The sequence below is a fragment of the Capricornis sumatraensis genome, chromosome 18, assembly GCF_032405125.1.
Source record: "Capricornis sumatraensis isolate serow.1 chromosome 18, serow.2, whole genome shotgun sequence".
Lineage (NCBI taxonomy): Eukaryota > Metazoa > Chordata > Mammalia > Artiodactyla > Bovidae > Capricornis > Capricornis sumatraensis.
The window spans coordinates 9,926,336-9,952,818 of NC_091086.1; the positions used below are offsets into that span (position 1 = coordinate 9,926,336).

The 26,483-nt window shown below is 54.2% G+C and overlaps 2 protein-coding genes across 2 annotated transcripts in view; both read left to right on the forward strand.

Annotated features, from left to right (window-relative positions):
* The window catches only part of RANBP17 (RAN binding protein 17), a 364,064-nt gene extending 355,589 nt beyond the window's left edge, over positions 1 to 8,475 (forward strand). The window contains exons 26-28 of the mRNA XM_068990796.1: positions 4,314 to 4,412; positions 6,276 to 6,403; positions 8,377 to 8,475. Of these exons, the coding sequence (XP_068846897.1) occupies positions 4,314 to 4,412; positions 6,276 to 6,403; positions 8,377 to 8,467 (318 nt within the window). The 3' untranslated portion in view covers positions 8,468 to 8,475. The remainder of the gene's footprint in view (positions 1 to 4,313; positions 4,413 to 6,275; positions 6,404 to 8,376) is intronic.
* A 9,720-nt stretch (positions 8,476 to 18,195) lies between these two features.
* Positions 18,196 to 20,367, forward strand: TLX3 (T cell leukemia homeobox 3). Its single transcript, XM_068990750.1, has 3 exons — positions 18,196 to 18,616; positions 18,973 to 19,216; positions 20,157 to 20,367. Exons 1-3 carry the CDS (start codon positions 18,196 to 18,198, stop codon positions 20,365 to 20,367), a joined length of 876 nt encoding a protein of 291 aa, XP_068846851.1.
* The last annotated feature ends 6,116 nt before the right edge of the window (positions 20,368 to 26,483 follow it).

Below are 26,483 nucleotides of genomic sequence, written 5' to 3' on the forward strand. Positions count from 1 at the left end.
TTTAGCCTTGGTGACCTAAAAGGCCCTAGAGATCTCTTCGAGGCAGCTGCTGGCTAGAGAGGCAACAGTGACTTAGAAGCATTCTCGGGCTTTGCACACAAAAGCAAGATCCTTGGAAGCGAGCAGTGTGTAGATTTAGATATTTACCACTTCCAGGTTTTCGCCATGGGCTGAGGCCGGAACTTCTCTGCTTTCTGTACAGTTCCCTTTCAGCTCTTCAGCTCTTTACGCTTTAGCTGCTATTTCACTCATCCTTTCCCATTCTTTCATTTATTCATCTGTGCACTCATTCTGTCACCCAGTAGCTATTTCTTGAGCTTCTGGTAGGTGCCGGGTGCCCCACAAGGCAGGAGGGACACAGAGAAATGTCCCCCATGGCCCCAGAGTGGTAGGAGGCTGTAGGCCAATCTCCCTAACACCCCACTGCAGTTGTCACCCAGTACCCACTCAAGCCACACCTCTCAGCCATCCTCCTCCCATCTTCTAGACCCATTGAACCTCCAATGTCCTTAGAAAGGGTACATCCAGCACAAGCCACATCCATGCTGACATCTACGTCAGCGTCTGCAGTGAGAGCCTGCTGGAGGGGAAGAGTGGGCCCGCACGTTTGAACAGGCAAGAGTCCACTGTGCGCTGGGTTTGTGCTTTACTTCCCATTCTAGGGCAGAAACGTAGAATAAGAGCTGAGGAGTGAACAGAGGTCCATGGAACACAGCACTGCTCTGTTTTATTTTTCCAGATCAGATATTTGTCAAGTAGCTTCATGTTTTATTTAGAAGGTTACAAGTTTTCAGAAACACTATCACTCAAAATCCATACTAACACGTGTGCCAGACCAAACAGAACTGATTTTTGCACTGTTTTCTATTTTAGCTTTTTTTTGGCTGCAGGAGGCAGAGGATATTGTTTTTACTTTTATTGCAACTCCCAGTGAGGTCAGATAATTGTGAGGAGAATATAATCTGGGTTATCTGTCCATAATAAAGACATGAAATTGGGTGCTTCCCTGAGCCATGAGAGTCCACTGGGTCAGGCCAGGCGGGCCAACCATGGTGGGGGCAGAGGAGCACCAGCGATGATTGGGAACCTATGAAAGAAGCCAGTCCTCACCGTGGCCCTGCAAAGTAGTTGCTATAATCTCTCATTTTATATGTAAAGAAATAGAGCCTCAGAAAAGACAAACAGCTTGCCCAGCATCCCAGGTTACGTAAGTGGCAGGCCCAGATTTGGCCTTAGTTCTGACTGGCTCCAAAGTCTGTCCCTACCAAACGAATGTTGGTTTTGCTTCATTGATAGAAATTTTCTACAGACTTAGCCCAGGCCTCTTGGGAAGGAAGAAGGGGAACAGGGAAGCAGCACCTGAGACGGTGCGCTGCCCGCTTTTCCCAAGTGGCCCACTCCCTGGTCGGGCAGACTAGCTGCTTAGGATGATACATGGATAATATGTATGCTTTTCGGACACAGGCTCTAGAAAATGTAGCCTGGGCTGGGCCAGTTTGAGATGGCCATTCCAGCCATGCCTGTAAGCGGTGAGCAGAGGCTGGCAGAGTGGAGGTCCCGCTCCCGCGGCCTTCCATGTACTCAGCGCTGATGGCACTTTGTGACTTAGCGCAGGCTGGAGTGGGCTGCGGCAGAGCAGGCAAGAGCTCTTTCCTTTCAGTCTTGACTTGTCCCATCCATAACCACCAGAGATTCCACAGTACCTGGAGCAGGTACTTAAGCATTTCACCCAGGACTCTTCCATATGGGGGTGGGGGACCTTTCTCCAAAGGGATTTGCTACACTGATTGAATTGTTTCCCCATATCCTCTCAGATTATTAGAAAAAAAGAACTGTGGAGATGAGTTGCCATGTCAATACCCTTTGAGTGGATTTGCTCACTAATTTCCGTTTTCCAGAGAGTAAAAAAGAAAAAAAAAAGTCATCTGTTTTAGCCAACTTTATTTTTAGAAAAGTATTTTATTCAAACATCCCCTTACTTATTACAGACATAAATACATGCATTCAGACAAATGAATCCACGGGAGAACCGTATAAAGTAATTGGCACATCACTTCAGCATACTTTGTCAGTTACTGGAGGACTTTGGTACCTCTAACTTTAATCTTTTCCATTAAAATATCTATTCCGGCTTCAGATTGTGAAACCCGTAATATTTTAGGCTGTCTCCGCAGATCTGTTAGTTTTGCTTGTCAATTTAATTTGTGGCTCTATGACTTTGGGTGGCTTGTTAGATTGTATACAGAAACACATGATCTGCAAATGATGTTCAACATGCCAGCATAAGATGCAGCTTCTCCCCAGAGACACTGGACATACGATAAATGTGTACTGGCAGCTTTCATTTGCAGTCGGCCTGTTAGGATGATGGTGATGACGTGTGGAACAGCAGCTGCTTAGAGCTCATCAGTGTCATTTATATATATATACCTTAAACGGGCTTCCCTGGTGGCTCAGACGGTAAAGAATCCTCCTGTAATGCGGGAGACTTGGGTTCGAGCCCTGGGTTGAGAAGATTCCCTGGAGGAGGGCATGGCAACCCAATCCAGTATTCTTGCCTGGAGAATCCCCATGGACAGAGGAACCTGCAGGCTACAGTCCATGGAGTCACAAAGAGTCAGACATGACTGAACGACTAAGCGCACACACACACACACACACCCCTTAACACTTTTCACTCTTTGCAGCACTTTTCGTATCTACTATCTCATTTGATTCTCATTTGAGTCCCTGAGCTTCCTTATACTGGATTATCATTTCCCTCTTTATGGGCAATTAAACTAAGACACAGAGAGAGAGGTTCCGTGCCTTGCCCGAGATCACAGGGTAAACTGGGTTGCCAAAAGGCCAGAGGACAAAGCCAGATGTCACCACAGCCTAGTCAGGGGCGGTGTGTGTAGTAGACTCTGCCACATAATTGCTGTTTCCCCCGCCTTCCTTCAGGGAAAGGAGCTCTGAAGCAGGGAAACAGGAAGGACTGCAGACGAGGGGTGTAGTGTCCAAACAGCAGCACCCGTAGCATCCGCTTCACGTGGGCGACCACAGCTTCCTTCGTCACTCTCTGCCAGGACTGTTGCAGCAGCCTCGTCTCTGGCCTCCCTCCTGTACTGTCCCCTGCACAGTCCACGTGTCCCAGAGGGAGCTTTCCTAAGCACAGAGCTGAGCATGTCTCTCTAGGTGCGAACGGCCAGATTCTCCATCGAGGTCTCCCACCCCACGCTGGGGTCTTGCTTCTGGCCCACCTCTCTTCTCTCTACACACTGCATTCCTTACCATTGCAAAACCCTCTGTGTTCTTGCCCAGTCTCCCTTTTTGCTGCTGTCTCTGCTTAGAACCCATTTATGATGAACTCCATAACTGTGGCCTTCTCTGTGGTGTCTTCCCTGATTCTCAAGGACCCAGAAGTATCCGTCTTCCCGCCGCTTACCCACAGCATCTTTGCCCAGCCCTGGTTCCTGTTACCTCTGCTAAGTAGTCTGTCCCAGGAAGCTTTTAGCTCCTCAAGGACAAAGGTTGTAGTAGATGTCTGTGTTCTCTTACCTCCTCCCAGGCATCTTGCAGACTTGGAATTTAAGAAAATGGATGAGTATGACATACAGGAGTAGGACTTTCTTGCTGGTTCAGTGGTTAAGACTTCACCTTCCAATACAGAGGGTGTAGGTTCAATCCCTGGTTGGGGAGCTAAATCCCTCATGCCTCGTGGCCCAAAAACCAAAACAGGAAACAAATAATATTGTAGCAAATTCAATAAAGATTTTTTAAAAATAAGCAATGTAGGAGTGAAGTGAGTAAATGAATAAGTTTAGTGTATGAGGAACGAATGAAAAGATTTTTAACAGCCTGAGCCAGTAGGAACTGTGACTTCCAGTGTGACATGGGCGGGGTTCCCTTTCTCCACCTGCCTGAGGGGGTCATGGAGAGATGTGGCCCCTCTATAACTTGATCGTGTCTTTGGTGAAATGAGAGCCTCAACAGTGAGCTGAGCTTTTTGCCTGGTGACCCAGTAGAGAGGAAAGCACATCTGGGTTGAGAGGTAGGAACTGATCCCCTTGGGCCTGTGGCCTCTGACTTCTCCCACCCAGAAGGTTCTCACCACACGTTTCAGTAGGGGCAGCTCTTCCTCAGGGAGCTGAGAGTTGCCAAGTGTTCCCACAGGCAGCAGTGTAGGCTTCCAGAGTCGAAGCTGTCTGTCCAGCAAGTGCCCTCACGGCTGGTGGCCGGATGTGGTGGGCAGCAGGGGGGCACATGGCAGGCCTGGGGTTGGGGCGACCTTGAGCTGGGCGCCAGTGTCATCCTGTGACCCTGTCTTCTAGATGACGTCCGTCCTCATGAACACCATTGTCTTTGAAGACTGTCGGAACCAGTGGTCAGTATCCAGGCCTCTCCTGGGGCTCGTCCTGCTCAATGAGAAGGTGAGTGTGGCTGCAGGGAGGTCCCCAGGAGGCAACCGCAGGAGGAGGGCACAGCCAGACACCAGGCCAGGCTGTGAGAGAGACGGGGGCCAGCCGAGCGTGAGCGGGCACCTTGAGCGCCCGGGACAAGGGCGTATTCCCGCAGAAGGCCCTTCTCCAGGGGCCTCGGGTCTCTTTCAGCTAAGTGGACGCCTCAAGCTAGCTTTTCTAGAGCCCAGAGCCCCCACACTGGGCAGGTGGTTAGCTCCGCAGTGCTTCCAGCTCACCCTCACTCCCCTCCCTGCTCCAGGAGGTGCTGGGCCACAATCCTGTTTGCCCTTTCCTGGGCCTCCTTCCTGATGTGGGATGCCCATTGCCCTCAATGGCAGCAGTCCCCAGAATACAGAGGCAGCACCCTTTATCCAGGACACGCGCCTCCAGCCCTCAAGTGCACGCACCACTCTGGGCTGCCTCCCAGGTTCCCCAGCTTCCCCTGGAACCCACCCCTGTCTCCCCAGCAGTCAGTAGGAACAGTGCATTACTGCTCAGGAGAATGAATTGTCTATACAATAAGAGAGTACTGGGGAAAAGACAGTGAGATTAGAGACAGCCGCATACATTAAAATTCAAACTGAAATCCCAGCCTTGGAAGGAAACTAATAGAAGAAGAAAATATATCAAAAAGAGAAGAGCTGTCTCATCATTCACCTGTGCTGAAGTATCCAATTTTAGCCACATTCAATAGCACTGTCATTCATCTTCCCCCGGTGTTATTGTGATTTAAATCCAAGCTCTATAAAAGAGAGCAGTTCTTTTAAAATGATTGAGAGGGAATAAGGGCAAATTCAGTGTTTAGAAAAAGCTTATGACATCACAATATTATACTTTACTGATGGAGGCAATATTTCATGGTTTGGGATGAAAAACTAATAATTTTCTATTTGGTGTGAGTCACTGCATCATTATAAAAGGGAAAAATAAGTAGTTTTGTGCATTCCCAGTCTTGTTCAGGAAGACATTGTGGTTTAAGTATAATGCCTCTGATATATAGTATTTAAGTATTAGGCTGACTACATATTAATTATGTGTGTTTTTGATGTGAGCTGTTTTAATGTATGATGAAAATTAAATACCATGCTGTTTGGGCCTGGAAGGATAAACACATGACTAGCAAAATGTCGTCTTTGTGCTGAAATTAGGCTGTTTCCGATGATTAGGGGCTGCTGTTAGCGTAAGTGTGTGTAAAAGCCCACAGTCGTCAGCAGAGAGAAAAGGGCTGTGCGGTTCTTTGTGACCAGGCGTGACAGGGGTTTTTCTTGGTGGCAGACAGCTCTCCCAGAACTAAGCGAGCGCCTGAGGTGCCCTTCCTCAGCCAAACAGACCCACCCTGACCCAGGAGTACAGGGGCTCGGGTGCACAGAGCCTGGGGCGGTTTGAGAGGCAGCTCCCTAAAGCCACGGGGGCGGAGAAGCAGGAGGCGGCCCGGGGCCTGGCCTCCGCTGCCCAGGTGCTCCCTGGCTAAGTTCTTCCCTCACCCTACGAGGCCGTTCCTCTTTGAGCCTTTCGGAGTGTCGAGGAGAGCAAGGCCTTTCTGTGCCTGATCCCCCACCCAGGAGGCGAGGACTCCAGCAGCCTAAATTGTTCTGTGACAATAAAACAATCACAGCAAGAGATTTTATGAGGGGATAATACAGTTTATACTCAGGAACGTCTCTGTTGCTCTGGTTTTCTCTAGAGCCTTAATGTTCACAGTGGACCCAGACCAAAGCCCGTTTGAGAGTTAGGAGCCCTGAGCCCTTCAGAGCTGGTCTGGCCCCGCCTCCACAGCTTTCTTCAGGCCCAGTTTGGAGCCAAGCCTCTGACGCTTGTTCTGTCTCCCAACAGTATTTCGGGGAACTGAGGGCAGGTCTGATAAACAGCCAGCCTCTCCCCAAGCAGGAGGTCCTTGCCCAGTGCTTCCGGAACCTGATGGAAGGAGTGGAGCAGAACCTGTCTGTCAAGAACAGAGACAGGTGAGTGGCGCCCAGCAGTCAGCATCTCGGAGACGGATGTTCCAGGATTGCACTTAACACAGCTCAGGCACGGAGGTGGCTTTTCTGTCCCGCCTTGTAATCCGCGGCTCAGTTTAGTTCCGTCCAGTCTGGTGTTTGCTTTCCTCCAAGCAGCATGCTAGGCACTGTAAAGGGCGCATGCACGCGTCCGTGCTGAGTTGCTTCAGTTGTGTCCGACTCTCTGCGACCCCATGGACTGTAGCCCGCCAGGCTCCTCTGTCCATGGGACTCTCCAGGCAAGAATACTGGAGTGGGTTGCCACGCCCTCCTCCAGGGGATCCTCCCGACCCGGGGACTGAACCGCATCGCCTGTGCCTCTTGCACTGCAGGCAGCTTCTTCACCACTGAGCCACTGGGGAGTGAAGCGCAACTTTTGCCCTTAAGCATTTTATAATCCCACAGAAAAAATAACTTATTGAAAGGTTAAAAGAAAGAAAAAGTTAAAACTGCTATGAAGGACAAAGAAAGGCTTCCTGACATTTGAACAAACATGGACTTTGATGTCAGACAGATTCCAATTTAAATTTTATTCCTTTATAAGCTCTGTGGCAGTGAGTAAGGCAGTCAACTTCTCTGATCCTCAGTTTTCTCACCAGTAAAAGGAAGATGGTGATAATTGGTTGTGACATTTAAATGACAGAATATAGTCAACATGGTGCCTAGGACATAGAATCAACAGTAAGTAAGTAAGTAGTTCCTTCCTCTGTCTGACCTTTAAATGTGGTTGGTTTCGTAAGAGCAGAGACAGGCAGGTTGCCAGTGAGATCCTGATGAGGAACACAAATTTGTCACCTATGCTTGAATTCACTTTCATTCATTTCGTTCACAAAGTGTTGTTGAAAATCAGCTATGTGCCAGGCATCAGGGATACCAGTGGGGAACTAACTGTTCCAGGTTTTTTTGCCCTCATGGAGCTTCTAGTGGCAGAGACAGACATAATGAATGATGAAGAGAGAAAAATGTTTTCAGGGAAAAAAAAAACTACTTGCCCCATCCTTTTATAAAACATGGTAGCATTCAAATAGTATGCCATTGAAATGCAAATTATCAATTGCCCCATAGCCACAGGCCAAAACCTGGGCTTTGATAATACAAGGCCAAGTCAGGTGGACTCTGTGGGCATGTTCCCTTCACCGCTTGTTCCATCGGCCAAGATCCTCTGTCAGGCAAATAGGGCAGCCTCCAGGCTAGGAGGAGAGACTTAGTGAAGGAAGGGGAGGTGCCTTGCTAGGTGCCCCAAGGGGGAAATTGCTTCCCCCGAGGCTTGGGAGTTTGAGTACCACCTCCTGAGTGGCTCTGTGAGTCCCTTGCTTAGTGAGACTACTAGCCAGCAAGGACGGGCTGTTCTCCACATGCCAGGCAGGATGCTGAGCGCTTACAGGCACTGTCTCTCTTAACTCAGTAAATTCTTACTTCTCACAGTCCCATAAGGTAGCTATCACGTGGGGGACCGAGACCGAGGTTAAGTGTCCGTCTGAGATCACCCAGTTAAGAAGTAGCAGAGTCAGGATCTGAGCCCAGGCGGTCTTACCCAGGGGCCCCTCTTTTGGCAGCACTGAGTTTGGTTTTCTCATCTGCAAATGACAATGCTAACCACCTGCTCTGGGGAAGTCTTGTGATGATTAAATGAATTTATATGTAAACACAACATAAGTTTCGGTTCTTTTCTTTATATTCATTACTATCTATGTGTAATTCAACTTTTAAAAATAATTCTTAAATGGTATAACCACAGAACACACCCCTCAGAATGATTAGTGTCTTTGCTGATAACCCTTATTTTCTGGGAGGGGACGGGGAGGAGCTATAGTGGCCGTGAAATGGGAGGAGGGAGCTCAGCCAGGCCCCTCTCCAGGGTCCTGAACTCCGCCACCAGAGGTTCACACAGCTTCAGCTTTGCCACTGCCCTCAAGCCTTTCTTCCTTTTCCCACAGGTTCACCCAGAACCTCTCCGTCTTCAGAAGAGACATGGCCGAGGCCCTGCGTAGTGACGGCAGCCCCGAGCCACTGGACATGATGAGCTGACTGGACTTCTGCCCGTGTGCCGAGAGGCCTTCATCCAGAGACTCGTGGGTCTGGATCCCAGGACAGTGATGTTGGCTAGCCCAGGAGAATCTATTTTTCAAAACAAACAACAAAAACCCTACCTTTTTATAAGTCTGGCCTAATTATAAGAATTTATAATAGCGCACAAACAATGTAAATTCAGTCTTTTCACTGAAAAAAGCGAAAGATGTGTTTTCAGTCTTTCTATATAATATTATTATCTTTGTTCTTAATGCTCTGAAAGGGTGTAGAAACAATATTTAACCAAAGAACATAATAAACCAGGTTTGCGGCTCAGTGTTTTCTAGTTAATGGCTCTGCGATCAAGGTGGTGAATCTGTGGGAGATGCAGCCTTCAGTGTGGATCCCGGATTGAGACAAATACCATTTGAACCTGTTAAATTAGTAGTTTGTTATTAGTCTTGTCTGGAAAAGCAGTGTTGGAGCTCTGAGCTGTGGGCATTTCAAACAAGCCTGGGAGCTCTGTAAAGCATCCCACAGGACTCTGCACACAGACCTCTCTGCCTCAGCAGCGTCTGATAAAGTTGAGAGACAGTAACACAATTAAATGACTTACAAACAACGTTTGCTTTTCACTGGCATAAATCTGAAGTGGTTTAGTCTAGAAGAATTAAGCTGTGCAATTACTGCCTGCAGAGCTATTCCTTCAGAAGGAGTAGGTAGCCCCAGCAAGCAGTTCCGGGCACTGCTAGCACCCAGTCCTGCCTCGTTTAATTCTTAAGAGAAGCAGAGATATCCAGTTAAAATATAGATTCAAAGCCACTTGCCTTCTAGAGCCACCCAAAATGGTTCTAGATGCTATAGATTTTCAGAGGATGAGGATCAGCTGGTTTTCATCTTGCCACAAAAACTCTTTTTACTGTGGGGACTGCAACTCAGCGCAAACCCAGGACAAGGAGAAGGCCTTTACAGTTAGTGGTGGGTGGTAACAGGCTGTTAATCTGAGATTGTCACTGTCAGATGGCTTTGGTATCTCACTGCTCTGTCTTCATGGTTCAGGCTTATAATAAATATTATCCCCTTTATTTCTGATAAGACATGAAAGGTTGGCCTTACTGTTGAAGAAGTAAGTCCACAGGCTCCTTTTATAATCTCATTTCTCAGACTAGTTATTTCTTGAAATTTTTCTTGAGAGTTGAGTTTTATAACAGGCTTGTCACATAAAAGCAAAGTCACCCAAGTTTATCTAAAGATTTGTCTTCCATATGTGAACTCAGGAAGTCAGGGGAAAGTGTGTTCTAAGTAGAGTTATTTCTGGTATCTAATGGAGAAGTAAGCCTCTGCTTTACACTATGTTTCATTATCAGTAGGATAAATAATTTTCCATGAGAAGGCAAATTCTGAACTTCATAAAACTTCAACTTTTTAGAGAAATCTGATTTGAGAATTTTCTCTTTCTCGGGGGCTAATTACTACATACTACCCATCCCCAAAGAATCCTTCATAGAAAGCCTATCCCATTCTGGCATTTTTTTAAGGTTCAAGACCTGGGAGTCCCCTGGGGGCCTAGTTGTTAGGATTCTGGGCTTCCACTTCCACGGCCCAGGTTCAGTCCCTGGTCAGGGAGCTGTGATCCCACAGGCTGTGGGGTGTGGCCTAAGTAAATAAATAATAAAATATTCCAAGACCTAGAAGCACCATGTTATTTGCATTAAAACGCTCACAATGCGCGCTTGCTTTTCTTGACCACGCCCCCAGAGGCCGCCTGGTGGCTTCTCAGCAGCCTGCGGCTCCGTGGCAGCCTTGGAGGCCTGCTGAGGAGGAGGACTTGTCAGGCCCGCCCACCTCACCTCAGCAGGGCCTGCTCACAGCGCTGGCTGTGCAGAGCACCTGTGCCAGGCAGGCACACTCATCTAGGGGACCGCGCCCTGAGCCCTCACCTCAGCCCCCGTGTCACATGAGGAACCTGAGGCTCAGAGGTGGTACCAGCGTACACAGGCAGTATTTGATCCCAGGTCTGTGTCACCCCACAGGCGTTCTTGAGGTCTCTTCCAAGACCAATATTTGAGAGTGTTAAGTTGAAACCAGTTAATGTTTACATCAATTTCCATGTGTTTTTCAGAACTCTTGCTAGATAACAAATTACCCCCAAACATAGTGGCTTCTCCAGTGGCTCAAATGGTAAAGAAACTGCCTGCAATGCAGAAGACCCACATTCGATCCCTGGGTAGGGAAGAGCCCCTGGAGAAGGGAATGGCAACCCACTCCAGTACTGCTGCCTGGAGAATTCCATGGAAAGAGGAGCCTGGCGGACAACAGTCCATACCATGGCAAAGAGTCAGACACAGCTGAGCAACTCATGCTTTCACAGTGGCTTAAACAGCACTGCTTATCTCACAGTTCCCGCGCATACTCCGCCTCTGGGTCTCCCAGGCTGTGGTGGGTTTCATAGGCCCTGTTCACCACGAGGCTCGTGGGAAGGACCTGCTTCCACACACCCTCGTCGCTGTGGGCAGGAGTCTGCCCCTCATGGGTTGGTGGACTGAGCCTCAGCTCCTAGCCAAATGGCCTCTCCATAGGGTGGCTCACAGCACGGCATCTTGCTCTGCGAGAGCAAGGAAGACCGTAGCACCACGGAAGTCACAGCCTCTCATAACCTAACCGCAGAGGGGCGCCAGTCACCTCTGTATTCTCTTCACTGAAGTCCAGTCACCAAGACCAGACCATACCCAAGGGGAGGAGTTATGCATGGGCAGGGGTCTTCCAGCCGCAACTCTTACCTGGCCTTCACTGGAAAGGTAGGGTTTGGCTAAAGCCTTCTCCCCAGAAATCTGGAACAGAATCCTGATCTTCTTAGGAAGGCTAAGTTCCATTCTCTGCCCTTTCTGAGGGAGGAAAGGAGAGTGGGGAAGCTGGGGTGTTTCCACATGTTTCTACACACACACCCCCCCAGGAACCGCACCCACCCTCCCGTTCCCCAAGCCTTGCTAGAGTCGGCCTCGGTCAGGGATCATAGGGAGGACTCTTGAGGACACTTGGAATTCCATGTGGGAGTTCTCCAGGGTCATCCCACCCCAAGGATGAAGCCAGCACTCAAGGGCACACCCCATCTTGCAGAGCCCACACAAAAGAGAACTATTATAGTTGGAAATGTTACCTGCTCTAATCAGGTCACAGATCTACCTAACTCACACTCAGCAACAGGAAAAAAACAAATGACTCCAGCAGGTCCTCGGGGTCTACCATGGAACCAGCCTCACCCAGAGAGGAGGCAAGGAAGACATGGGCCACTGCGGCACACCTCACCCTTCTGATGAGCTCCTAGGGGGCTGATATGTCCTGTGCGTGCAGTGTGGGGTACTAGGTCAAGCCAGCAGCTTCAGCTGATAGCCAAGCAGGAACCAGTTGGACGCTATCGTGACTGCAAGGCTTTCGCGCTCTGCACTGCCTTGAGAACCTGCCCCTGAGAGCTGCGTCCTGCTTGTGTTCTAGGTGTTCCTGTCTTTTCCGTCCTTCCCCATCAGGCTTCTCTAGAACAGGGGATGCGGGTGCTGCGCTGTCCAGTGACGGGAGCAGCCAGAAAAGCCCTCTTGGCCGCTCCTCAGGCTCCATTCCACTGGCCCTGCAGCCTAGACGTGCCTTTGCGTTATGGTGCTGGGAGCCCCTTTCAACAGCATCCGAGCAGCTGAGCTGGCACAGCTGCAAGCTGCGCTCAGGGGCTGAGTGAACTGGAGAGCTGAGTGTGAGGACAAAGAGCGGCGTGGTGCGGTGAGAGAAACTGGGCAAAGCGAAAGACAGCAGTCCAGCAGTGTGGAGGCGGCAGCATTTGAGAGAGCCCGGCACCTTATGGTGAGGAGGGAAAGAGCGCCCGAAGAGCAGAGTGGCAGAGTGGAGAGGGAGAGAGTAAGGATCTCGAGATGGACATTAAATAACGGGAACCACTGTCATGTAATGAGCAGCCACTAAGCACTGCAAATCAAGATCTCATTTAAAGGTGATGCCTACCGGTAAGAAAGTCAAGTAAGCATCATTCCCATTTTAGAGGTGACAAAACTGGGCCTGAAAGACTAACCCGAGCCACATAGAGTTGGCGAGCCAGGATCAAAGCCAGGCCAGCCTGGCTCCAAAGCTCATGTCTCCTTTCCACTAATGTCTTAAGCTAGGTACTTCACCACCAGCCTTTGGAGACAGCTGGGTGGGGAGGTGAATACTGACCCACTGGGACCCCCAGATGGGGCTGGTCACTCCCCAAGAAAGCCCAGTCCAATACCTGGGCCTCCTATGTGCTGTGTCTATGGGTTCTGCCACCAATTCACCCTCCTCCCTCCTTTATAAAATCATTCTTGAGACTTTTTAATGTTTTATTGAGGTGTAAGTTTACGATGACAGCAAACCTCTCAAACTATAGCAAGAGTAACCTGCCTCCTTGGCACGTTAAAAAATAATGTTAGTGTCGGTTTTTACGTCCCATAGTTTGGATTGCTGATAAGAGCGCTTCCTTGACAAGATTCTCTTTGAGGTTTACAGAAAGCGTAATAAAATATGTAAGTTACATTTCCACAAACAAAAGCTATAACATAAGTTATTTATAAGCGTGAGATACAAACAGTATCACGATAAATAAACCATAAAGGGTACCTGCAACATCCATCTTAATGTAATTTGCCCAACAAAAGTGTTGAAACGAAGTCAAATTTAGTAGAGAAATCTGTCAGGAAGAAAGGAAAGTTGTAAAACACAAAATGGGAAAAATGGCTGACAGGGGACAGGGAGGAAACAAGGGCATGAGATCAGGTGTGGAGGCGCCTCTGAAGGCTCCCGTCTCTGCCTGCCCTCACCCGCAGCCGTACACCCTGCCCCGGACCCGCAGCGGGAAGGACGCTCCCCTCCCCTCCCCGGCTCGGCCTTACCCCTCTCTCCTAACCCCGCGCCTCGGCAGCGCCCTCATGCCGCTGGCCAGCCTCCCTGCCAGGCTCTCGGTCTGACTCAGCACAAGGCTCCTGGAGCATTCATTCACTCACTCGCTCACCTTCCACAGGTAAAGCAGCGAATGAGGCTGGGGAGCAGGCAGGGTGAATAAGATCTGCTCCAAAGACAGGGAGGCAATGGTGAGAATGAGCACGGGTAAACGATGGCTGGGGGAGGGAGCTGCTCTAAGGATGCGCAGGGGGGCAGTAGGGGACCTGGGTCCTCAGGGTGGACAGGTCATGGGTGGGGCTGAGAGAGAGGGCTGCTGAACTGAGGCCATGCGAGCTCCTGGACACACTCTGACCCCTTCGTCCTTACCCCTCATCTGACCTTGCAGTGTGCTATTCGGTTTAATACCACAAACTCGTCATGACCCTCCAGTGGGCCCTGGGCCAGCCCTGCAACATGAACTTGAACGCCAACACCATTCTTCTGTGGAAGCACTCCAGGGCCAGTGGGAGAGACAGAAGTGAGCCCACCACAGCAGCTCTCACCCCGCTCCTGGGACCTTCCCTAGACTGCCCACTCCTGTGGCTTAGAATCCTGACTCCCTGCTCCCAGAGGAAACGCGGGGCATACAGCAAAGACACAAGCACGGGCTCTGTAGTCAAGAGACTCCCGGGTTCAGACCCCAGCTCCAGCCCTCCCCCCACACGCCCCTGGGCAAGGGATGTCATAGCCTAGCCAAATGTTTTATAAGTCCCTTGACGCGGAAGCAAGGCGGTGTTCAACGGTTCCTGAGCAGCACCAGGTGGCTTTTGCCTTCCTCCTGCTGGCAGAGGTCTTTCAGGCCTCCTGAGGACGGTTCTTGCCCTAGTCCTCCCCATTGGTGGCGGGAGGGGGTCAGGGTGGGGGTCGGGGGGAAGGCGGTGATGAAGAGCTCAAACTGCATTACTGCCACCATCAGCTGGGGAAACGGAAGCCCAAAGTCAGATGTGGTCCAGAAAATTTGCATAGGTGCTCAGTAAATACTTGAATAAATGAATGAATGAGTGAATAAGTTTGGGCAGGTGTCTAGAGCTTTCCATCAGGAGAAATAGAAGGGCCCCTAGAAATGCCAGCATCCTGCCTCTCATCCCTGAAGCCCCTCTCTCTCCTACATAACACCCAGCAAGGCCCAGCAGCCCTATGCCTTCTCCCAACTTCTCCATCAGAACAAGGAGAGAATGTACTGCTTCCTGGAAGTCTTTCTGGCCTCATGAGTCCAGGTCACCAGCTCCCAGTTCTTAGAGATTCTAGTGTGTGTGTGTGTGTGTGTGTGTGTGTGTGTGTCCATCTGTCACTGTTCAATTGATAACAGGTAAGAATGGACAGTAAAAAAAAATTACAATTTCAGGAACACAAAATACACATCAAACAATATTTGCCCCAAAACAGTGCCCAGAGGGAAATGTCTGGCCTTAGATGTATTTAATAAAAGACAGGGAAGATTGACTAAAGTGAACTAAAATTTCACCTCAACAATCAAAGCAGAAATGAATTAATAAAAATAAAACAAACCATTCCTGAAGGAGATGACATTTTTAAAAAGGATAGTGAAATAAAAGGCTTTTCTTTCAGACAAACCTATGGCAAACATGATAAAAAGTCACAGCTGAGTAACACTGAGAACTAAACACAGAGGATGTTAACACAGATCGAACATGAGAGCTTCAAAACAGGAGAGAATCTTCCCATAATGTCACTAATATAACAGGGAATTTGAAAACTTGGATGAAATGGGCAATACTCCAGACACTGGCTTCTGAATTTGAGCTGGCATCTGAATCACCTGGATGGCTTCTTAAACACAGAATGCTGAACCCAACCCCAGGGTTTTGAATTCAGCAGGTCTGCGCTAGGGTCAAAGAATGCACATTCCTAACAAATTCCCAGGTGATGCTGATGCTGCAGCAGGTCGGGGAAAACAGACTTGGAGAACGCTGTCCCAGGGACTACCACCCACTCCATTTACTCCTCTTCTTGAACTGCCTAACAGCTCTGTTCTGTCTGGGTTGAGAATGACAAGGAGTTTGTGCTCAGTGGCCCAAAGCACCTGCTGCCTGAGAAGTCCGGGGCCCTAAGCAGTGGGGCACTGTGCTGAATGCTTACCCAGACGACCTCATTCAATCACACAAGATTGGTAAGGGTGCTTGAACAGATGAGGAAACTGAGGCACAAAGAGGGCTCCATGAGTTCACAGCTGATAAACAGAGGTGGGAATCCGATTCTTAAGCACCAGGCCACTCACCATGCCCTGGGAACAGTGTTGGTCACATCACCCACACCTCCCTAGCTCCATGCCCACACATCTGTGCAGAGTGGACCTTGCTACTCAGTGTGACAGAGCCAGGTAGCAGCGAGGCAGGCCTGGATCCAGGGCCCCGGAAACCAGGAAGGAAGTGGAGCTGCTGGTGTAGAGCCTTCACCAGCCTCTGAGCCGGTGTGAGTCTCTTTCCGCAGAGGCTTGTCGTGAGGAATAAATAAATGCCCCCACCCTTGCCTGGCACACACTAAGTTCTCAACTCACAGTTGCTCCACTGTTGCAGTTAAAAGTTATTATTATATAACCACCAGAGTTTCTCATAGGCAATTCCACAGACCTTCTCTCATTTACTTCTCACAGCCACCCTGGGGGTAGCTATTACCCTTTCTGTTTTACAAATAAGGAAAATGAGGTTCCAGGAGAGGCAATGAGAGACCCTATAACCCCCTGCCCCCTCCTCCCAATGGCAGAGCCTGAATTAGAAGCAGGAGGCCCCAGGCCCAGAGCAATGGCAATACGCCATCTGAAGGTTCTGGTCTGCAGAGAGTGGTGGAGGAGGGCTTGCCCAGGGCCCAGGCATCCTGCTCGCTTCACCCCTGTCTGCCTACCTCATTCTCCCCGCCAACACTGGGATTCTGCCAGGGCAAGAGACTTGCCCAAGGTCACAGAGCAGGTGTTAACCCAGGGACCTAGGCCTTAAGATTGTAAGTCCTGAGGCCTCTCATTTTGGGGGGGGGGGGGGGGCAGACTCCCAGAAAGAATCTCCTACTTGCCAGCCCCTGCCCTTCCTGGCCCTCTGGGACTGACCCTATAGTAGACAAATACACTTTCCCTCCAAGATACTGAACCTCTACAAATAAAACAGCAAACAAATAAACAGGAATCGTAAGAATAATACATCAGCTGCCAGGCTGGGGAGCAGGTGTGGGAGGCAGCCAACGCTTCTCCTTGCCTACAACAGGCCAGGCCCTGACCCTGCGCCCTCTCTACTTGTCACTCACGGCGCAACCGGCCGGCAATTCATACATTCCGCTTTACAAATGAGGAAACCAAAGCCTGAAAATCCAAGTCCCTTGCTCAAGGTCACCCAGCTAGGATGTAACCCGGCCCAAACAGAAACACCCTCAGGCCAATGGAGCATCCCAGCTCCGACCGCGCTGGCAAGACGGGGGGCCCAGGAAAAGGCCCAGCCAAGGGGGCAGCAGTCAGTTCGCACCTAGCGATTTTAGAATCAGCAGGTGAAAGCGATCTGTAAGCATCCCCTGGGGAGACAGCTGCGGCTGGCGGGCTTGGGGGGCGCCGGCCACCCTTCGAGTGGTCCTGTCGTCGGTGCCCCTCGGCCCGCCTACACAACCTACGAGGGCGCAGGCAGAACAGGCAGTAACCTCAGCGCCCAGCGTTACCCTTTGCTCTAAATAGGAATCCGCCCCCCCTACCTCCCCCCCGCCCTCTGCCCTTGCCCCTTGCCCCTTGCCCCTTGCCCCTCGCCCCTCGCCCCTCGCCCCTCGCCCCTCGCCCCTCGGCCCTCGGGAACGCAAGGATCCCAACACCTGCTGCGCCACGGGCAGGTTCCCCCGCGGGTCCACAGTCCAGTCCATCCTGCAACGAATTTCGAGGGACCAGATCTCGCTCCTCACCGGGCAACCTCGGGTCCCGTTCAGCTCGGCCCGGCACGCGTGGGCACCTGAGAGTCGCGCCTCGGTCCTTCTGGCCGGTGTCAGGGAGTGTCTTCAAAGTGGCCGCGACGCCGCGGCCGAAGCCCAGGCGGGGGCGGATTCTCCCCACGCGGGTCGGGGTTCTTGGGAGCACGGGGTCCGCTCCGGTGCTGTCCTCAACCCGTGCGCAGGTAGCGCAGAGCTTGCGCCCCACTGTGCACCCCTTTCGTTGCTCCCGCGGCGGTGGGGTGTCCAGGATCCCGCAGGTTCGTTCCGCGGTTGCAACTCCATTGTAATAGAAAGGATTCACATGGTTTGGGTTTTGTTCAGATGAAGAAAATTTGGAAGAAAACGAACCCCCCCCCCCCTCCGCCCCTCGGCAAACGACAGTTTCACCAGCAGCGCGCCCTCACAGCCCCGGTCGGCTGCAGGAAAGCAGCCCCGGCCGAGAGGAGAGGGGAACGTCTGCTAATTGCAGCTTCGTTAGATTTCGGGTTTGGGAGGCTGCGGTTCGGGCGCTAATATCCACCGCCCATTATCCCGGCTAATAAATTTGACCTATTGTTCGTTTGTTAAAATGATGTCACCTTGGAACAGTCCCTAAGCTCCTATTTCCATGAATTAGGCCTTTATTGAAAGCCAGGAACCAATGGGAGGAGAGAGGCTTGTTGATCGCAGCCAATGGCTGCGGCGGGAGAGGAATTAGCAGCGGAAACTCCAGGTTCGGTTCAAGAAAGATGACACAGAGCCTGTCGGGCCCGCGCACTCTTGGCAAAGTTTCAGTGCGACGAGAGGCGCCGGGCGCTCCATGGCCGCGCCGTAACGGGGACCCAGCCGCCTCCCCGCCCAGCCCAGCCCAGCCCTTCCGCCCGCCCAGGATGGAGGCGTCCGCCAGCGCGCAGACCCCGCACCCGCACGAGCCCATCAGCTTCGGCATCGACCAGATTCTCAACAGCCCGGACCAGGACAGCGCACCGGCCCCGCGGGGCCCCGACGGCGCCAGCTACCTAGGAGGGCCCCCCGGGGGCCGCCCGGGCGCCACATACCCGTCTCTGCCCACCTCCTTTGCCGGCCTCGGCGCGCCCTTCGAGGACGCGGGATCTTACAGTGTCAACCTGAGCCTGGCGCCCGCCGGCGTGATCCGGGTGCCAGCGCACAGGCCGCTGCCCGGGGCTGTGCCGCCGCCTCTGCCTAGCGCGCTGCCTGCCATGCCCTCCGTGCCCACGGTCTCCAGCCTGGGCGGCCTCAATTTCCCCTGGATGGAGAGCAGCCGCCGCTTCGTAAAAGACCGTTTCACAGGTGAGCAGGGTGTCCAAACAGGCGGTGGGCCTCGGCCCTCCCGGGGCCAGAGGCGCCGCGCCCTAAGTGCTCCACTCCGGGAAAAGATTTCGGAGGCCCAAGTGCGGTGGAGGCCTCAGTACCCAGGGCCCCGGGCAACCACAGATGGGAGGAAAATCAGGGAGTTTGGGGAAAATAAGCCTGTGCCCGGGGGAAGAGGGGGGCATCCCCCAAACGGCTTGGTGCTGCTGGGGACTCGCGGAACCAACGAAAATAGCACAGTATTCTGCGCCCCACCGGGCGGCACGGGGTCCGCATGGGGCCTGAAAGGCAGTCAAGCTGGGCTGGGCTTCAGGGGGCCTCGTGTGTCTCCGCAGCGGCGGCGGCGCTCACGCCCTTCACCGTGACCCGGCGCATCGGCCACCCTTACCAGAACAGGACGCCGCCCAAGCGTAAGAAGCCGCGCACGTCCTTTTCTCGGGTGCAGATTTGCGAGCTGGAAAAGCGCTTCCACCGCCAGAAGTACCTGGCTTCGGCCGAGAGGGCGGCGCTCGCTAAGTCCCTCAAAATGACGGACGCGCAGGTCAAGACCTGGTTCCAAAACCGGAGGACCAAGTGGCGGTGAGAGAGGCCCGGCCCGGCCCACCTTGCACCGGCCCTTTGCCCGCCTCGTGCCGCAGCCTCGCGTCCCCCCCCCCCACCCTGTGCAACCCACTACCGCTCTCCTAGGGCTGCACCTCTCCCTTCTTCCCAGGTTTTATCTCCCAGCTCGCCCTCGCGTCCGCCTGTCCTCACTCTCCCGCGCCTCCTGGACTTCTCCATTCCCATCCCTGTGTCGCTTTCCTGAGCCTCTCCACTCTCTCGTTGTCTTATTCTATCTCCTGCACTGCTTGGTTCCCTCTCACCTGCCCACCCCCGCCCCGCCAACACCCCCACGCTACACGGGTCTGTCGCGCTCCCCTAAACCGTCTGGCTTGCTCCCTGTTCTCTCGGATTCCCAACAATCCGCGCAGAGCTCCAGGTTCCGCCTCTAGTTCCCCATCCCGACTTCAGCCCTGTCTTAATCCGATCCCTGTTTCCATCTAACCCGCGAACTGCGAAGCGATCGCCTCCTGCAAGAAGGGTTTGAGACAACTTGGGAGAAGTGGAGGAGGCTGACCCGGCCGGGGGACCCCGCGAGGTGCAGAGCCAGCCTGCCCACCCGCGGACCCCAGTGACCTGGCTGCCTGCAGGGCCTAGTCAGTTCCATACACGCCCTTTCCTTGTTACCCCGCAAAGAAACAATCTTTGTTGTTGGCGAAGCCACAATACCCGGGTGTGCAAGTGGGAGGCCGGCGGAGTCCCCTCCCGGCGATCTCCCGGCGCATAACAAAAACAAGCGATCCCAACCCACTCCGCGAACCCGCGGGTGCCTGGCGCAACAGCGCCGGCCGGGAGGCGGACGGACTCCGCGCCTCGAGGCTCACGGCTGGCCTCGGCTCCAGGGCGGGTTAGGGCCCCGCCGGCGGCCCCGCGGTGCCGGGCGCCTGACGGTGCTGTCCCTCTCCCTCCCCCGGTGCAGGCGGCAGACGGCGGAGGAGCGGGAGGCGGAGCGGCAGCAGGCGAGCCGGCTCATGCTGCAGCTGCAACACGACGCCTTCCAAAAGAGCCTCAACGACTCTATCCAGCCCGACCCGCTCTGTCTGCACAACTCGTCGCTCTTTGCTCTGCAGAATCTGCAGCCCTGGGAGGAGGATAGCTCCAAGGTCCCCGCAGTCACCTCTCTGGTGTGAACCACCAGCGCGCACCGTCGCCGAGCATCTCCGCCTCGACCCGGCGGGGCGCCGCGGGCCCCCAGCCGGGCTGGGGGTTGGGGGGAGTCGTGGCCGAGAGGGGAAGGGCCCGCCAAGCTCAAGTAGGCCCCGGGGCGCGGCCGCATCCCCGCCGTCTGCGGAGGGGGCTGGGCCCGGGCTCCGCGCGGCTGGACAATCCGAGCCCCCGCCCCGCGCCCAGTCCCGCCCCAGGCCGGGGCCTGACAAAGAAAGCGCCTTACGTTTCTCCGCCCCTCGCCCGCAGCCCCCCTCCCCCGGGCCGGGCGCCTGTATTATACTTTGTACTTTTGCCCAAACGTGTACATAATAAAAGTTTTGGCTTTTTTCTTTAGAAACCGGCCACCTGCTTCCCCCGCGGGGGCCACTGGAGGAGGGGCGGCCGACCAGGCGGCTGGGGGAAGCGCCAGGGGCTGGGGCACCCTGAGTGGAGGCTGGGTCCACCCTTCTCCGTTTCCGTTCCGTTTATTTAAGTCGTTTTATTTAATAAAAAGTTAGCTATTTCACTTAACGCCGCTTTTATTTCGTTTTCGTTTCCAATAACGCTCGGCGACCCCCGACCCTGCGCCCCACCCCTGCGGCAGTAGAGGCCGAGCGGCGGCGTGCGGGCGCGCGCCCACTTCTCCGAGCCTCGTCGGCACTCGCCTCAGCTCGAAGCCTGGCCGGGGGCCCCGCGGAGGAGCCGCGGTGCAGGTCAGTGCGCGCCGGCCGCCCGCAGCCCGGGTGCCGGCGGGATGGGTGGACGCGGGAAGGGCACCCTAGGCTCAGAGGTCGCAGAGCAGCGCCAGGCAGGGGAGGGGGGCGTGAAAGGGCCCGCCTGGGAGGGTACTTAGGCTGTCCCTAGTCTAAGCCACCCAGGGGGCGGGCGGCACCGTGACCTCGAACTTCCCGGGACGCGAAACTCGCTCCCCTCACCCTCCGCCCACAGCCACAGGCCTCTGTCTTCCTCCAGCGAGGCCCCAGAGAGGCCGGGGCGGGCCGCTCCAACTCGCTCCGGGAGGTCTGCGCGCAGTGTGCGCGGGCTGTGAGCGCAGAGCAGGCGCGCTTCCCGGTTCTCCAGACTCGGCGTCTGGGGCGCGAGTGTAGCGCGCAGCCCCGGGACACCCTCGCCCTTCTGCGTCGCGTGGGGCCGCGGATGGAGCGTGATGTCACGTGACTTCACTGCGGCCCAGGTGTCGTCACCAGACAGGAGGGGGCGGGGCGCCCGGAAGGCCCCGGACCCCAAGACCAGGTGCGGAAGCGGCGTGGCCCAGCCCCCCGGCTTCACCTCGGCTCAGAAGCTGGAGGTTTCGGGACCACGAGCTCTGGAGGGAGTGTCCCCTTAGGATAACGACACACACACACTCGCAGAGTCGGTGAACATTTCGTCTGGCTGGTTGATTTTTTCCCCCTTGAATCCATTCTCCTTTTCAGTCTTTTAAAACCTTATTTTCCAAACTCTCCCTTTCTTTCTAATGCAATGTTGTTTCTTCCTCTGTTGGTAACTCGGGGTCTCTGTCTTCGGGGCTTCCCAGGCAGCTCAGATGGTAGAGAATCTGCCTGCAGCTGTATATGCCTTTTATCCCTTCCTGTGCCGTTCTGTTTCTCTATGTACTTCGTTCTCTGTTGCACTTATTTTCTCATCTTTCTTTGTAGTATTCTCTCTTCCGCCCATTTCCGACTCCTCTCTCCAGGCCGCCCTCTCTCCTACTTGCCTCTTCCGGTTTTGTCCTTATTGTTTCCCCTTTCTTGTCTTCTCGTAGCCTCCATCTCTCTCCATCTCGATCTCTGTCTCTCCCCTTCCCTCCTCCAAGTGGGCTCCCAAGAGCTCCTTAAGGCTAACCCTTCTGGGCGCGGTCCCAGAGGCCCTGTAGCAGCCCCGCCTGCCGCCAGCCACCCTGCGAGCGCCTGTATTCGGGTGTCTTCGTTGTAGGCGGGATGCGGAATTGGCTGCACCGGCAGACGTCTAGGAAGGGGAGGGAGTCTAAGAAAGAGCTGGAGCTCACAGCATTTGTGCCCTCACCCCCACCTCCAAGCCCTGGGGATTTAAAGACACCCCAGGGAAGAACTACGGTGACTCCGAGCTTTGGGTCTCTTCCTTGGGTGTTTTCCTGAAATGCTTCTGTTTTCTCCTCTACAAAAGAAGAGAGAACGTCCTCATCGGGATAGGAAATGTTGGCTCTTCGGTTGGGAACTTGAATATCTAAAAACCAGAGTGACTCTCTTTGACTTCACTGACCCAGCAGCTCCTCCCTCGGCACTGGGGTCGCTTTCTATTTTCTCTCTTTTATTCTATTCCTCCATAACAAGGCTAAATGGTTTTTGTTTCTTCTAAATGATTTTTGTTGTTTTGTTAGGGTGACCCTCTATTCTTGGGGCTTTTGGAGGGACGCATACACATCTTTTTCCCCTTCTGGTGCTTCACTTTGTGCAAAAGTTCTCTGAAGAAGAAGCCCATCAGGGTAGGCTTTTAGGCAGGCCCAGGGACAGGGGCCTAGTCACGCTGCGACCCTCGGTGGGGAGAAGCGCTTAGAGAGAGCAAACACCACGGAGTCACTGGTGGGGGAAAGAGGGCAGTTTTTCCCCCACCAGTGACTCCGTGGTGTTTGCTCTCTCTAAGCGCTTTGTCCCAGTCAAACCTTGTCTAGCCAGAGACCGATCTGCTGGAAGTCTCTTCAAGTTAGGGGGTCTGAAACCACTTGTGTGGGGCCCGGTGGCGACTCTCTCCCAGCCGCGCTCACCCAAGGCAGTGTGGGCGCCCTCGGCGGGCGGCGGGGATCGCTGAGCCGCGGCTGGGCGTTCAGAGCCTGACGCCCTCCTCCCGCTGTGCAAAGCCTGGAGGCCGCCGCCCTGTCCGGTGGCTGCGCCGGATGAGAGCCGAGCCGAGAGCACCGGGTTAAGGAACACACTCTCAGTCCCCACCCCAGGAGGGCCGTGAGGCAGAGCTGGGGCGTGGAGATTTCCGGATCAGGCGGGCGCCCCTGAAGCTGAATTTAGGAGAAAGAGGATCTGCAGTGGCCTGGGCTCCTCTCTCTGGATCGTCTCCCATCAGGCCCCTCCTCGGCCCTAGGAAACGGCCGAGCCTCTAGAGGCAGGCAGGTGAGTGTGGACGCTCAGCAGGCCGAGTCTCCAGACGGAGTTGAGAACAAGAAGCAGCCGGCCTCTGGGCAAGGGCTGAACATTTCGCCTCCTCGCCCTTCCGCGCGGCCTTCCCTAATCTCGTTTGGAGATTCTCTGAAGCCGCGCCCATTTTACAGATGCAGGACAATGAGGCAAGAGGCAGCTTCGTGACCCAGGCGGACTGGTCACGGGAGCTCTCCCTGAGCGCTGGTTTCTGGGCTCCGCCGGTGGAGGTTGGGCGCCCGGCTACCCTGAGAGGGGCGAGGCGCCCCGCCCAGGGCCTCGCAGTGTGGCCGAAGCTCAGCTCTTTCTGGGAGGCTCCGCGGCCAGGGAGTCCGGGGTTGGGCGATGCAGGGGGCACCTGGGAGGATCAGAGCCAGAGAGAGAGACAAACTTCGGGGCGGGGGGAGAGGGGACCGGCCGCTCTCTTGAATGATTCCCCTTTAGCAGTTCCCATACAAACCGGCCGTGGAACGCGAGCTTTGCACGCAGCGTGCGGTTTACGATGACCCGCGCCAAGTCTCTGCAAGGTTTGAATGCCCCTCCTCATTTTGCAGTTGAAAATTCAGAAATTCTGAATCGCGCATCACCAGTGGACCAGCTTTAACACCACCACCCCACCGCCCCAGCAAAGCGCTCTAATGCTTGGGAGAAAAGGGGGACTTTGTCTAGGGGAGGCTAGGGAGGAGGCTAGGGGACACCTGCAGCCATCTGACGCCAGCCTGGTGGTCAGAGTGAGGCGGAAGGGCCTTCCTGCTCCAGCTTGAGCCTATCGCTTCCCAGGCTTGAGACTCCCCGCGTTTGCCGTCGGTGCGGGAGCGGAAAGAGGAGCCGCTGCTCCAGCTCATTCGGAGGCCACACTGCACCCTTGGGCGGGGCAGCCGAGCCCGCCAGCCTCAGCAGTTCGTCCAGCAGTTGGGGCCTTGCGGCCCTTCTGTCGGACTCGCGGCCTAAGGCCGCGCGGCCTGGCCCAGGAAGATCCGGCCACCAGCTGCGCCGTGTCAGCGGCCGGGCCCGGGCTGCAGCAAGCGATGCGCTCCTGTTCGCCGTCCGGCTGGGCGCCCCAGGTGAGGAGCGTGTCCTCGGACTGTCCGTCGAGACCTCCGGGGTAAGGAGCCACGGGCCGAGCCTAGGTTTCCAGAGCGCTAAAGGGGACCTTCGCCAAAACCCAGTCTCAGCCTCAGCGCAACTGGAAAGCAAACTGAACAAGGCCAGGGGAAGGCCGGCGTGGTGCATGCGCCCACTCTGGGGTGCGAGGGTTTCTCAGCGCCGAAGGCGATCTCCCTTTTACGGAATCTCCGGGCTTGCGGCGGCGGCGAGACTCCCTAGGCTTCCAAGCACCTGCTAGGTTGTGAGCGTCTCGTCTCAGCGAAGCCTAGACCGGGCGCGCACTTTCGTGGTTCAGACGCTCGCAAAATCCTCCCGGAATCGCCCCAGTGATCCGTGCCTTCCCTCGCGCCACCCGCCTGCGGTGACAGGGAGTTCTCTGCTCAGTTTTGTCACTCCCTTGCTGTGTGGCCCTGCGAGAGTGGCTTTGGTTTCTGCATCTATACAATTAGGGCTACATAGTCATTAAGGAGTCTTCCAGGGAAAGTGAAAAATAAATTATGGCTTACGGTACAGGTGATCTTTAATTTATTGTGAGAATAGAAGCATTTAAAAATGTACTTATGGACGAGAAATCTAATTAAATGCCTAATTGCATAGAGGCTCAATCAGAGGTGTTGCTCTTTGGGAGGAAAGGGCAGGAACGGGGCAGTGTCCCCCACTAAAGTCAGTTCTCCTGCTCTCACGGAGGTGGAGAGACCCTGGAGAAGTCATCTGGTAAACTGGGTCTGGGTTGATCTGGTCAGAGGCTGCAGTATATTGGTGTTGCCCTGAGATCCGTGGTTGAAATGATTGGACAAAGTCGTTCTTAGAAGCGTCAGACTGGTTGCCAATTAATGAGTTGCTTTTCAAACCCTTTTAATACGCTCCCAGCTGCTGTGGAGAGGAGATAAGGGGCAGGGGAGAGAAAACCCATATTCAAACTGAATATTTGTCCAGAGGCTTTCACACGGTCCCCTGTCCCACTGAATCCTCGGAACAATCTCATGTTTCCATTCTAAATGACAAAGTTGAGGAGCAGAAAAGGCAGCTGACCTGCTGAGGTTCAAACCGTGCCTTAAAAGGGCTCGACTCAAACTCCGGGTCTGCTGGCTCGGCTGGCTGTCGGGTCCAAGCCGGGCTGTGTCCCCACCTGACCACAGAGTGCAGACTAGAAAAGCTCCACCGACCTCGGGGTCATTAGAGAGATTTGTGCTGACCCAGACTCACCCAATTTCAAAGAAACCAAATCTTTAAATGGAGCAGAGTCTTAAATTGGCTTTAAAAGCCTGCAGGCCCTTCACAGCTCGTGTGCTGGTCGGCTACCTGGAATGTCCTGGCTTTGCTATCAAGCCCTATTGACGGATGGATTTATCTGGGATGCGCTGAAACACTCTAAGGCCTGCAACCTGGCTTGGCAGCACACCCTTTGCCTGCTTCATCCCTCATCCAAGAAAAGTCCACTCCCTCCTGCTTGCATAGACTGCCCCGGGGAAACTTAGCCGGCTGGAGGAGGTGCTGAGCGGTGCTGAAGGGAAAGACTGGCTCTCTCAGGAAGGCCTGCCCTCTGGGGCACCAGTGGGCGAGACCCGCCGAGACCCTGGGGCTAGAGAAGGTGGTGCTGGGCGCAGAGGGGCGCCGGTGAATAGCCTGCAAGCTAAACAGCCCGCGCGCATCTGCTGTCTGGGCCGCCACAGCTGGGACACTTTTGTTCTTCAGAAGTAGTGGGACCGTGGAGGAGGGGAGCGAGGGGAGCGGAGGGGAACCCAACCCCGAGAAGCCAGAGGGAGAGGCCCTGGGAGGGTATCCTGCTTATTAGCACCTACAGTTTCCAGTTCGTTTGCTGGAGGAGCCTCATGAGCAGGGATGGGGCTGGACCCCCAGCCCCCAGCCCC